The following is a 13626-nucleotide window of genomic DNA, read 5'->3' as shown; positions in this document are numbered from 1 at the left end:
GCTGTTTTCACCCTAATGCATCCAGGCCGCCCGGACCCGCCGGCTGGGGTGGGGTTGCAGCGGCGGTGGCTGCAGCAGGGATGAATGCGTTCCCATTTAAAAGCCTGCCTAACCCAGCACACAAACCCCCTTCCAGCCTGCTATAAGCTGAGATGTGGGTTTTGTCATTTTTATTTTTTTTTCTCCTGGAAAATGCCTCAGGTTGACACTGATTGTTTCGCTCCACACGAGCTGAAAATTTCTGTTTCCCTTCTCCTTTTGGATGGGGAGGGGACGGAGCAGGTTTTAGCGAGCCGCTCTCCTCCCAGTGGCTGGCTTTTTACCACAGAAACAGCCCTTTCGGGTGACAAGGATGCCCATGTTTTAGCTCTGGAAACATCGCAACACCATGGCTATGGCGTTTTTGGAAAGGAGGCACTTTCAAAACCCAGCCTGCCTGCATCTGGGGAGTGTGCGGGGGGTTCCTCGGTTTAATTTTCTCCTGCTGTTTTCATGGAGTTGTTCCTTTTCCCAGCTGAAACCACCGGCCCCGCCTGATCCCGGTATTCCAGCAGCATTGCCCAGGGGCTGTTTGCTCCCCACTTCCCGTGGGACGGCTCCTCGCCGCCGCGGCTTGCAGCCAGACGGCACACAGCCGCCTCTCCGCGCGGTGGGTATTAATTGGCGATGCTCGGTGCCTGAAGCCCGGGCTCCCAGCAGGCTTCAAGGGAAACTCCAGGAGCTGAATACACCCAGACATCCCAGGAGCCAGCTGCAGCTCAGACAGATACATAATTAGAGATAAGACCCAAGCCTGGCTGCAGATCTCTTCCCAGCATCTATTAGCGCCGAGTTTTTTTCCACTCCCCCAGCCTTTTGGACTATGTTAGCAGCAAATAAACCAGCAAATTACCCTGGCTGGGGCTTGTTTGCAACGGCTCGTGGGGCCAAGTGGCACTGTAGAGCTGGGTGGTGGTCACAGCCATGGTGGCTGGGCAGCATCCCCAAAGGAGCTGCCAGCTGCTCTCCTGGATCCAGGGTTAGGATGCTCGCCTTCGGGGTGGGAAGGAGCCCGGGCTGCCCTCCACCAGCTCGCCCATGGAGCCCTCCTGTGAGAGTCCAGCTTCATCGGAACAGCATTTCTGGGACAAAACCACATGCAGGAGGGCGCTGGCCTTTTGGATGATCACTCCAAGCTTGCTTCCACCCCCCTCTGTTTTCAATTTTCCTTCCCCCTCCCCTTTTTCCAGGAGCTGTGGCAGTAAGGCAGCCCCCTCCCCTGCAGCTGGCTCACCGAGGCTCAGTGACCCTGGCCCCCAGGAGCTTGGGATGGCTCCAAGGACCCTGGATCAATAAATCTGCCTTATACTCAGGGCTTTGTCTCTTTCAGGGCAGGCAGCATCTGATAGCTTGTTTCATTCAACCCGTATGCGTTCAAGCTTTGGAGAGGAGGAGGAAAGGAGAGGAATGTTTGCATCTCTTCTTATGATGGGTGGTCAAAGCTGTTACAAAGAGGAGCTCCCCCAGCCACCTCGGCACATCAGCAGGCAGCACAGCTCTCGGTTGGCAGCCTGAGACAGCAGCAGGACACACGGTCCTTCCCACAGCACCCTCCCGGCCCCCAGCGTTGCCTCTCACAGCCCCAAGCCAGGCCGGTTGGCTGCTGTGATGCCCGGACCAGTGCCTCTGGCACTCAAAACCAAAAAAGGTTTGCTGTATTTGCCTCCACTGTGAGCACCTGGGCATGGAACGGGACTGTGGGAGATGCCGGAGGCTACATGTCTTCCCATGCCGGGGAGTGATGGGGAGGGCTCGGGCATATTGCCAGTCCTCTCCTGGCCCCCACTGCTGAGCGTGCCCATGAGGGGCCAAGGCTGACTAGCAGCATGGCAGAGGGCTGGGGCTGCAGAGAGGGACGGAGCCGTTTCATTTCAGGCTGCTGGTGAGGCCCCATTCCCGTGTTGCCAAAAATTGTAACCACAAAAACTCTCCAGGCCGAACGATAGTTTAGAAAGCCCACCTTGGTTTATTGCAGCGCTGGGGGCGTGGGGGATCTTTCTTCCTAGTATGCACATCCAGCTACTGGAGAGCACACGTGTGCAGCAGAGCACTGCCGTATTTGTAGCACACTGGGTACCCATTTCGTTCACACACAGGACTGTTACACATTTGCCACTTCTAGTGCAAACGGCACGCACCCTCGGCACACCACTGGAGCTTTCTGCCAGCCCTGCATGCTCCCCAGGTGGGGGCTTGCCCTCTCTTTGGGGGCTATTTGCATCAGAGGTCACGATCTCCCACTGCCCACAATTACCTTTGTCCTACTTCCAACTAATTTTCTGTGGACTGCAACACCTTACCAGCTTGGCTCCTCTTGCGGTCACAAGTTTCTCACTTGTAGCTTCTTTCTGCACAGTTTAGGTAATGGTGGTCTCTTCCCCATCGGCTGGTGGTTTCCCAGGGCTGCCTCCCATGGCTAGAAGCCCTTCCATTCACCAGTTTTGACAACTTGAGAGGGGTGAGTCAGCTTGACCTAAACTTTATGCACATACCTATTTAACATATAGTTCAACGCTAAAATATAGTTCTGTTAAGTCGGGAGCTGATGCAACACACCCATGCCGGTTTGGGTGGCAGCTGCCAAACCACAGCCGAGCTTCTCCCCTGGGGGCAGGAGGTGCACAGGAAGGGCAGCGGGTGAGCGCCGCAGCCTGCGGCTGTGCCGAGCAGACCACCAAGCAGGGCAAATGCCCATCCACCCTGCAAAGCCTCGCCGCACCCACCGTGTTCCGGCTGCTACACCACCGATACCTAAGTGATAACGTCAGTGCTGAGCAGGACTGGCTTTCAGTTTCCCCAGCATCACGCTTAATACATTAGACCAGTCCTTGACTCTTTTAAAGAATAAAATGCTCCACAACCGTTAATGAGTTTGCACTAATTTAATCCAGCCTGAATGCCATCGCGGTAAAATGAGTAAAACTCGGGGAAAAGGGAGCACCCCGGGATCCTGGCAGCAATAGGGCTTGGTTTGACTTAAGTTTGGGTGTCTCTCCATCCAAGATACATTTTTCCTTCGGCTGATGCTCTCTGCAGTCATGAGCTGGTGGCAGAAATCCCAAACCCAAAGTGGGTTTCGGAGTTGAGCCTGGCACGTCCATGCCAAGGTGAGGAGTTACAGCTTTGAAGTGCTTTGCCATGGGTGAAGCAGGTCTTGCTCTTGTGGGATTTGCCTTTGCACCGGACGGGTCACGGCTGCAGCGAGGGCAGTTGGAGCTGTGTATCCCCCTGGGATACTTCAGTTTTGCTGTACACACACCGCTCACATCGGCACCCTGGTGCAGGCAGCAGCCGTAGGTGAGCCAGTGCCTGCTCTCCACTGCCTTTCACACCCTACACATCACTACCTCCTGCAAAGCTGCTGTGGAGGCATTTTTGCAGTTTCAGTCTCAGAAAGAGTTGGGGTTGTTTTGTTTGGTGCCCACATACTCCTGCCTGTGCCTTGCTCGGGGGCCGCAGAAGCATTTTCCGGGGTGGGGGCTCTGCCGCCTTGCCCCCCTCCACCCACCCACTCACCCACCCATTCGGGCCCCCTCAGCACCAGCCACGTTTGCCCCACAGGTTGTTGCACTCTGCAATCGAGCTGCTCACAGCTGTTTGCTTACAGCTCAATTTCATTGCCAGGAGCATGCAAAGGGCTGTGTGGGGGTGGGAATGTGGGGGTGGGGGTTGCAGCCCAGATTCAGCTGCCTGAATTTTCTCTTCAGAGTGGCTCCTCAGGCTGCCCCTTCCTCTGGCAGCAGCTCAGGTGGGTCCCACTAGATTTTAGGTCTGTTACCCATTCAGCAGCCTCAGGTTTTTTAAGTTTTTGAGGCTTTTTGCTTGACCAAATAAACTTGTGGTGTGACTTGTTCCCAGTGCAGGACCCCCCTGCCTGTTGAAGCACTCTGGGGAGAGCAGAGCCACCTCCATCACCTGCTGAAGATAGTGATGGGCCACCAGACTGACGCTTCCCTGGAGGTGGGGTGCCAGAACTGATGTTTGGCTCCATGGCAGGATGAATTTCAAGGCAGAGTGGTAAAAGTCACTGCCTGCCCTTGGCTGGGCCAGGCAAGGGCTGTTTTTGCTTGCTGGCATGTTCCCATCTGAGTTGGGCTTGGCTGCAGCTGAGCCGGGCGCCGAGGTCCCTGTGCCTTCAGTGCAACCCTCTGCTGCAGCGTGAGAGGGAAGGAGCTGGATCTAAGAAGAAAAGAGAAGAAAAGGGAAAAACAGATGAGGCACAGAAAGGACATGAAGTGTGAGAACCTTGACCTGAGAGGGAAGGAAACAGCAGCACGCTTTGAAAAGTGAAACTGCTGGTGCAGGAAATCGGCGCCCTTGTGCTGCTCACCGGCTGGGCTCTGCCCGGCCACCACAGCCTCCGGCCGGCCCTGCAGACCCACCTGCCCCGGCCGCACTGTACGGCCTTGCTCCGGAACGGGGCCAGCTGCCCGGCTGTGACCCAGGTGGGACATTGCTGGGGACACAGTTATCCTTGGGGACATGGCTCTCCTGGTAGGGATGTTGCTCTCCTAGTGGGGACATGGGTCTGTTGGTGAGGATGGTACTCTCCTGGTGAGGACGTTGCTCTTCTGGTAGGTCCACTGCTTTCCTAGTGGGGACACTGCTTTCCCGCTGGGGTATGGCTCTCCTGGAAGGGACATTTATCTCCTGGCGGGGACATAGCAGTAGGGACACTGCTTACGTGGTGGGACATGGCTCTAGTGAGGCTTTGGTGGCAAGCCCCTGGGTGACTGCCCCACTGCTCCTCGTGCTGGTGGGGAGGGTTTGGGCTGGGGGAGCAGGGGAGGGACAGCAGGCAGGAACCATGGTGCCTGGCTGGGGGCAGCCAGCCCCACAGCCCTGGTCCCCAGGGAGCAGAGCAGGGAGGATGAGGCTGGGGGCAGCGGGGGCCACAGCTCCCCTGGGGCAGAGACAGCACGACCAGGATGGGGCTGCATTGCAGGGCTGGGGGGGGGTGTCTTCACAGGATGATTTCCCCAAACCTTGTCCCCCCATCACAGGCACGGGGCTGGGTGTTAGCCGGGTGTCAGGGCTCTCCCCATGGGGGTGCGCAGCAGCAGGAGCTGCGTCCCAAGTGGGGGCAGCCCCCCGAGCACTGCTGGGGAGCTGCTGGTCCAGGCCCTGGAAGACCTCTCAGAGCTGGATTTTAAAAAATTTCGGCATGTGCTGGCCCGTGGAGACCTGCAGGGCAGGAAACCCATTGGCTGGGGGCGGCTGGAGAAGGCTGGCTGCGTGGATACCACGAACCTCATGTTGGATTTCTACGGTGAGGAGGCCGCCCTGGATGTGGCTGTAGCCGTCTTTGAGCGCATCCAGCTCCGCAAGGCTGCCACCCTGCTCCGGGAAAGCAGAGAGAAAGGTGGGAAGGCTGATGCAGCATTGCGTGGGGTCCCGGGTACTGCATCCTGGGGGTTGCGTCCACAACATCCCGTGTTTGGGGCCAGGAGGATGCTACAGAAAGGGTGGTGGGTTGGGGGTCCTCGTACCGGGGGCTGCTTCAGGTAGGAGGAGATGGAAGAGGATTTGGTGGTGTCAGGGTCTCAGCAGTGCTGCCCACTAACACCGCTTTCTCTTCCAGCCCTGGCGCCCGCTCCTGTACTGGGACCATCATCACCAGGTAGGTGCCGGTGGGGAGAAGTGGGGGGAGCTCTGCTGCTGCTTGCCTGGTGGTCTGCAGACATGTGAGGTGGCCTCCCACCCTTCCAGATTACCAGAGGAATTACAAAAAAGCCATAAGCCAGGCATACAGCCGCATAAAGGACCAAAACGCCCGGCTGGGTGATGACGTGAGCCTGAACACCAGGTACTTGAAGCTGGTAATCATCAACAAGCACCTTGATGAAGAGGAACGGGAGCATGAGATTGTGGCCATGGGACAGAGGCATGCGGAGCTCATGAAGGAGCAAGCCAACTCCTCCATCGCTGTTGGTGACCTCTTCAAGCCCGACCCTGATGGCTGGACCCCCAGGGTGGTCGTGCTCCTGGGAGCTGCGGGTGTGGGCAAGACAATGACGGCCAGGAAGATTGTGCTGGATTGGGCATCTGACAAGGTGTTCACAGAGTTTGACTATGTCTTCTACATCCACTGCCGGGAGGGTAACCTCCTCACCAGCCAGGCCAGCATGGCCGACCTCATCACCTGGTGCTACCCTGGCAGCTCTCCACCACTCTCTAAGATGCTGGAGCTGCCAGAGAAGCTCCTGTTCGTGATTGATGGCTTTGATGAGCTCCGCTTCTCCTTCGACCGGCCCCAGACTGAGCTGTCCTCTCAGCTCTGGGAGCCAAAGCCGGTGGAAATCACCCTGAGCAGCCTCTTCCGCAGGAGGCTCCTGCCCGAGAGCTCCCTGCTCATCACCACGAGGCCGGCCGCCCTGCAGAGACTGGGCAGGTTCCTGGACTGTGAGCGCTACGCTGAAATCCTGGGGTTTTCGGAGGCAGAGAGGAAGGATTATTTCTACAGGTTTTTTGGAAATGAGGAGCAGGCGGCTGCTGCCTTCCAGTTAGTCAGAGGGAATGAGGTGCTCTTCACCATGTGCCTGGTGCCCATTGTGTGCTGGATCGTCTGCACCGTCATGAAGCAGCAGCTCAGATGCACCGGGGGTCTCATCCAAAGCCCCAGGACCACGACGGGGATCTACATCCTCTACCTTTCTGCCTTGATGCAGTCTCTGAGCGGCCAGCTAAAGAAAGGCATGCCCAGGCTGCTCAGGAGGCTGTGCTGCCTGGCGGCCAGTGGCATCTGGAAGCAGAAGGTCTTCTTCGAGGAGAAGGAGGTGGAGGGGTACATGCTGGACCAGCGAGAAGCTCTCCCACTCCTCCTCAATGAGCACCTCTTCCAGAAGGACATCTCCTGCGTCAGCACCTACAGCTTCATCCACCTCAGCTTCCAGGAGTTTTTTGCAGCCCTCTTCTACCTGCTGGAAGATGAAGGGGAGGCAGTGGAAGCCCCCACCGGTCCTACCAGGGATGTGAAGGAGCTGCTGGAGAGTTATGGCAACTCCAGGAACTACTTCATGCTAACTGTGCGGTTCCTCTTCGGGCTTTTAAATGAGGAACGCAGGAGGGAGCTGGAGGAGAAGACTGGGTGTAAAATTGCCCCCAGGATTACACAGGAATTACTGGCATGGCTTCAAAACAGCCAGAAAACAGCCCTGGCTCTTCTGATGCAGAAGACGGCGGTGATCCGCGAGCTGGAGGTCTGCCACTGTCTGTATGAGCTCCAGGATGAGCAGTTTGTGGCAGCCGCCTTGGATCCTTTCACGGGGGTGTACCTGCGAGGGCTCAACCTCAAGCGCTTCGACCAGGTCGTCCTTTCCTTCAGCATAAAAAACTTCCCCAAGCTGGAGTCGCTTGACCTGGGGCACTGCTCCTTCCTGTGGGATGACCCCGAGGACTGCGGTGGCCCGCAGCCAGCCAAGCAGGCATGCTGGTGCGTAGGGTGCTGAGCCACAAAGTGGTGAATCCCTTAGAGCCCAAAGAGCTGTGATGACCATGTGGAGGAGCCCGCAGTGGGGTCAGTCCTCCCACTGCACCTGGAACGTCGGCAAGGGCCTATGGGTCTAATCTGGGGATGCAGCCAGCGGCCATAGAGCAATATAGGGGTAGGAATAGGAAATGGGATAGTGATAGGGAGAGGATAGGATAAGAATAGACTGGGACTAGGACTAGGAATGGGATATCATAGGATAGAATAAAATAGGATAGCATAGAATAGGATAGGAATGGGATAGCATAGAACACAATAACATAGGCTAGCACAGAATGGGATAAGAATAGGGATAGGATAGGAATAGAACAGGAAAGGAATAGATTATGAGTAGGAATAGAAATAGGAGTACAATGCACCTCTTATTTGTTTTCAGGGAAAAACAGCAAGAGGAGGGGAAGCAGTCACCCATTCACCTGCTTTGCCAAGCCTTGGAAAAGTCAGACTGTAAATTAAAGAAGTTAAGGTACCTTGCTCTTCTCTGCCAGGTGAAATAGGAAAACAAGCCAAGCCCAGCCTCTTCATGGCTGGGGATGAGAGTCACCTCTGCGCAGAGCCACCAAGGGCCTGCCACTGTCAGGGGCCACAGGCAGTGGCCGGTGTCCTCGCTGCATGGGGGGGGTGGGGTGACCACGTGCCACCACAGCTCACCACGCGGCAGGGTGGGCTGTGCCCCTGCTCCCGGGAGGCCATCTGTGAGGGTGGTCGGGTTGGGGACATCATCCGTGGCGGCTGTGTGAGTGAGGGGTTGGGTGGTGCATCCGTGTGGCCGGGCAGCTGTGCCGACCCCGTGGCTCCCCTCCGCATCTCTGGCAGGTTTGATCAATGTCAGCTCACAGGCGCCTGCTGCGCCGCTCTGGCCTCCGTTCTCAGCACCAAGCCCACGCTGGTGGAGCTGGACCTGGCTGGCAACAAGGACCTGCAGGACGGTGGTGTGCAGCTGCTGTGCCGGGGGCTGAGGCGCGGCGCCTGCCAGCTGCGGATGCTGCGGTAAGGGATGGTGCCAGCTCCGGGGGGCTGCGGGAGTGTTCGCCTCTTCTCCTCGCCAGCCTGGGAGAGGAAGGAAAAAAGAAAAAGAAATGACAGAGGCCCGTTTACCGATGCTGCTGGTGCCGAAGATGGCTTGAGGCATTGCTGACCTACTTGTCGTGGGGGCCTGACCCTTATTGTTGCCTTGTCCATCAATATAATTTAGTTCCATGCCTCTGCTAGGGTGCTGTAGGGAAGTAAGAGAGAGAACTAATTTTCAGTGCCGAGGCTAGAGGAGAGGTGTCTGCTACCATCCCCGCTGTCTGCTTGTCTGTGGCTGCCTCAGTGCACCCCAGACATCTTTCCCCTGGCTCTTGCTCTGCAGCTGCGTGTGTTTTTGGGTCCCTGTGTGCTGTGGCAGGAGCAGGGCTGGCCACACACCATCCAGAAACATGTAACTGCAGAAGCAGATTCAACCCATGGACCATTTCTGGGAAGGGGATGAACCATCCCTTGGTGTCTGCATTTTCCCTTCTGTGTTTCTAGGGGGTGTGTTCTCCCGTTTTCCCCTGGTGTAGATTCAGACTGGACAATGAGATTTGAAAGAGGAAATCTCTCTGAAACTTCAAAAGTGAGGCAGAATAATCTCACCCATTCAAGCAATATTAACTGTTTGCCCTCAGATCTTTAGTCCCTGGTTGAGCAGATGCTGCCTGGTCACCTTACCTCTCCATTTCCACGCTCTGGCACAGCGGGATTGCTGCCAGGTACCTGGCTGCACTTTGGCATTTCGTCCTTTAGAGTCTGAGGATCTGGGTTGTGTTTCACACTCTGGAGTGTGTTTGTGCCACCCTCAGCATTGCTGCACCCAGGGATGCTGAACAAGGCAACATGGCAGCAAGCACCAGATACTGGCGTGCCAGCCCCGGGGGAGGATGGGGAGAGGGCAGGAAGATGCTCCCCGCTGTTTTCCAACATAGTGAACCCAGAGCCATGGCAGGAGCCCCCTCCATGCCTGGGCCCAGGCAGGGGACACTGCCCAGGACTGCTCCAACCTGGGGTGATGGAAGGGAGGGCGGCAGCACCGGCGGACAGGCAGCCTCACCACTGACTCTCCTGCAGGTTGGGCTGCTGCAACCTTACGGCCACCGGCTGCAAGGACCTGGCTGCTGTGCTGGGCACCATGCCCAGCCTGGTGGAGCTGGACCTGAGTGACAATCCCTTGGGGGATGGCGGCGTGCAGGAGCTGTGCAGGGCACTAGCAGGACCCAACTGCAGCATGCAAAGGCTCTGGTATGGGGTGTCGAGCTGGCAGGCCCCGCTCTGTTCCCAGTAGACACCTTTGGGGTGGGATTGTGGCCAGGTGTGCAGGGTGCTGCTCTGTCCCTCCTGAGCAACGTTGCTCTCCCTGAGCTGTGCTAATCAAACAGCCTGACTGCATCCCCAGGCCCAAAAAGCAGCAGGTGATTTTTGGAAAGAAGTGGCTTCCAGGGGATCGAGCCCAGCTTAACCACAGCACTGTCCCCATGCAGGCTGTGGCGGTGCCAGCTGACCAAGACAAGCTGCGGGGCTCTGGCCATGATGCTCCCCACCAGCCCCAGCCTGACGGAGCTGCACCTGAGTGACAATGAGCTGGGAGACGAGGGCGTGCGGCAGCTGAGTGAGGGGCTGCGGGATCCAGGCTGCCGGCTGCAGAGACTGAGGTGGGTGGCTCCATGGGGGGCATTGCTGGGTGGGCACCTCTGCAAGTGGGATGTCCGCAAGTCAAAAATAGAAAGCAGTTGCTGCCTGTTGCTTGAAAGATGTAACATGCTCCTGGGCTACACAGCACTGTGCTGGCTGCCCTCCTAAGCCCTGCAGGGCAGAGGTGACTGCCATCTTTCACCAGGGCTGCCACCACAGGGACAGCTCTGGCTGTCCCATCTGCCTTTAAACTTGAGCTTTTTACCCCCTTTTTCCTCTGGAGTGATGAACGAGCTCCCTGTCAGCCATTCTAGGTAGCAGAAAGCCAGGCAGAACAGGCTGCGGAGAGGCTGCACGGCAGGAGTGGTAAAATTGGAGTTGGCAGCGTTTCCCAGGGCTCAGGCAACAACCCCCAGCTGCGCAGACCCCCTGGGAGAAGGGGGCTGGGTGGGCCGGCGGAGGCACTGAGGCAGGGTAGCTAGCTGGGGTGGTGGGCAGCACTTTTGCTTTGAACAGTGTCAGAGCCAGAGGAGGGGGACAGGTGATGCAGCCCGTCGGTCTGGCAGGGGTTTTAAGCTCCTGGGCTCCAGTAGTGATGGTGAGCCAAGGGGAGGGGGCTGCAGTACCCCTGGGTGGGAGACCTGCCTCTGCTGGGGCAGGTGGCAGCTTTCTGGTCCTGAAGGACCCGAGAACCCCCTAGCCAGTGCCTCCAGGGGGCTGTGGGTGCTGCCCACACCTGTAACGACGGGAGTCAAAGAGGATAAACCTACAAGATTTGGCAAAAGTACAGAAGCGAGGTTCCCTGAGGGCAGGGGCCCCGTTGGCCTCAGGGCAAAGGGGTGGTTGGTGTGGAGGGGGGGCTGTGGGCACTGTCCCTGCAGTTCAGAAGGCAGCCGTGATGAGGCCCCTCTCTTCTGCCTGTCCCCGTGCAGGCTGTGGCGGTGCCGGCTGACAGAGGCAAGCTGCAGGGCTCTGGCCACGATGCTCCCCGCCAGCCCCAGCCTGATGGAGCTGCAGCTGGGGGACAACGAGCTGGGGGACGAGGGTGTGCGGCGGCTGAGTGAGGGGCTGCGGGATCCAGGCTGCCGGCTGCAGAGACTGAGGTGGGTGGCTCCCAGAGGGTCCCTGGGGGACAATGGTGTCTCCAGGGACCATCTGCGACTTGCCTGTGCTCCCCCGGTGAGTCCCCTTGTGGCCGGTCACCATCCTTCCCCAGGGCCGTTCAGACATCAGGTCGGTGTGACAGCTTCAACAGGTGGGGTGCTAACAGCTCAAACCCATAGAATTATTTACTTATTATCTGGCTGAGATTGTTTATGGTCACCCAGATGAGATAACTAGGATTTAAAGCTCTCCCAGGCGCAGCAGCAGTACCCTCACTGCTGTTAGTCCATCCACCAGCACATTTCGGGTGCGCGGTCCATAGGTGTTTGCTCCTTAAAGATCACCCCGATTGTGGTCAGTGGTTGTGAGAGGTCATCAGGGGTACCCCAGCCAGGAGGAAGCCCAGCCCTGCTGTGCCCACCTGAAGCGATGTTGCGCATTCTGGGGAGATTATACCCAGCATCAGAGACCTCACAAGAAGCCTAGAGCGAGTCCTGCCTGGAAACTATTTCCAGGCATCCAGAGGACCTGGGGCGGGTGGGCAGGCGGCACTGGCAAGGCTTCTGGCTGTGCAGGAGTGTGCACGAAATGGCCAAACATCTTTCTCCAACCGCTTCCCTGGCAGCCTGTGGCAGTGCCAACTCACCGATGCCTGCTGTGGGGACCTCGGTGCTGTGCTCAGCACCAGCCAGAGCCTGGAGCAGCTGGACCTGAGCGAGAATGACCTGGGAGATGGCAGTGTGCAGCTGCTGTGCGAGGTGCTCAGGCACCCTACCTGCTGCTTGCGGATGCTGTGGTAAGGGACCTTCGGCTCCCCGGGCATCACCTCAGCTGCAGTGCTCCTCCAGCTGCAGGGCCACTCCCCGCGGGGCCTAGGACAGGCCAGGCATGACGTGACCCTGCTGCAGCTCCTAGCCCACCCTGTGAGGTCTGAGAGCGTTTTCTGTGAAGCTACAGCTGCTCCAGGTGCCCTTCCCCAGGACTGCACCGTGCTGGGCAGCTCGACCCGGAGAGGCCCACGTGGCAGCTGGCTCTGTCCTGCTGCCCCACCCCCCACCTCTACCAGCTGCTCACATCTGGAATTAGTGTGATTAGACCCACTGCCTTCCTAAAGCAGTTGGCACTGTCTTGGGACACGCTGCCAATGCATGTGGGGACATGTTTCCTCAGCCCCAAAGCAGGCAGCAGGGGTAGCCACTCCGTGCTGCTGCTGCCCTCATGCAGCCAAGGGAGCGGGACCGTGGAGCCCAACATGGAGCTGTGGATACCCCACCAAGGGCTCCATGGACCAGCCCTGGGCTCGGTCTCCCGCACGCTCTCTGCTTGCTGAAGTAGGAGGTGGCAGCTGGGACCAGGGCCAGCCAACTCCAGAAAAGAAACCCAAGCTGGCTCTGCTTTTTGTCCTTTTTTTTTTTTTTTTTTTTGACTGTGCAATGTCACAGCCAACAGTCAATAGCTTGGGGGGGGTTAACCTCTTTCCTTCTCCTCTCCAAAGGCTCAAGAAATCAGGATTAAATGAAGAGCTGTCACAGACACTGGCTGCGCTCAAGGCAGTAAAACCCAACCTGTCTGTGCACATGTGACAAGCAGGACTCGCCTCAGCGCTCACTGATGGAGCCTGCACTTGTCTTAAGAGAGGAGGGGTCTGGGAGAGGTTTGTTCTGTTCGTGAAAGGCCCTCTTGGTGCTGAAAGCACCTTCCCCCAGGCATGGCCAGGTTCTGGCTCAGCCTCCTCAGGAGCACAGGGATTGCCACTTAGAACTGAGACACATTTGTGCATTACAGGTCCAGACAGGACCTCCTCCAAGGTCCTGAGTGGGGGGGAAGGAAAGGGAGCTGAGGCCATAGGGAACTGGGGTGAGAAATGGATCAGTCTGAAAGTTCAGTGTTTGGGCCCCGGCTTTGGGAATGCCCAAAACATGCCTTGGCTGCAGATATTTTTATTTGCTCCTCGCACTTCATATGCTGTGATTCTGTATTTCTGTCTGGAGCTCCAGTTGCCAAGGTCTTCTCCCTCTCCTTTTTGGCCATTTAATTATTGTGAACAGTGCTTCTATTATACCCAAGCTAAATAAACACCCCCTCCCAGAAACCTCTTTGCATCGTGACATTTCTGCGCGCTCCTCTATCAGCAGCCTCCAGCCCAGGCAGCCCCAGGGATGCTGCCCAGTCTCTGGTTTCTCTCCCACCACCAGGAGCATCACGGTGCAGCCAAACGGAAAGCTGGATTAACAAAGCAGAAATCTGTTTAAAGTTCCCGGTCACCCTGGGGACCAGCACAGCTCTCACCGTGGGTAAGAACAAAGCTTTCCTCCCTGGCCCCGTGGTGCTGTTCTGGCGCT

The 13626-nt window shown here is 57.6% G+C and overlaps 1 protein-coding gene across 2 annotated transcripts; it reads left to right on the top strand.

Moving 5' to 3' along the window:
• The first annotated feature begins 3571 nt into the window (after window positions 1-3571).
• NLRP6 (NLR family pyrin domain containing 6) lies at window positions 3572-13495 on the top strand. 2 transcript variants are annotated; one of them, XM_055814540.1, is made up of 11 exons: window positions 3572-4613; window positions 5043-5401; window positions 5621-5659; window positions 5749-7471; window positions 7905-7994; window positions 8345-8518; window positions 9620-9790; window positions 10030-10200; window positions 11113-11283; window positions 11910-12080; window positions 12780-13495. In XM_055814540.1, the coding sequence occupies exons 2-11, from the start codon at window positions 5083-5085 to the stop codon at window positions 12865-12867; spliced, it is 3117 nt and encodes a 1038-aa protein (XP_055670515.1). In that variant the 5' UTR covers window positions 3572-4613; window positions 5043-5082; the 3' UTR covers window positions 12868-13495. The 2 variants fall into 2 exon arrangements, with proteins under 2 accessions (XP_055670515.1, XP_055670514.1); XM_055814539.1 differs by having other exon boundaries at window positions 3572-4484; window positions 12780-13493.
• Window positions 13496-13626: the final 131 nt, after the last annotated feature.

The sequence above is a fragment of the Falco peregrinus genome, chromosome 9 (assembly GCF_023634155.1).
Source record: "Falco peregrinus isolate bFalPer1 chromosome 9, bFalPer1.pri, whole genome shotgun sequence".
Taxonomy (NCBI): domain Eukaryota; kingdom Metazoa; phylum Chordata; class Aves; order Falconiformes; family Falconidae; genus Falco; species Falco peregrinus.
Note: the sequence above shows the minus strand (reverse complement) of the source record. Positions and strands in the feature narration are given on the sequence as shown.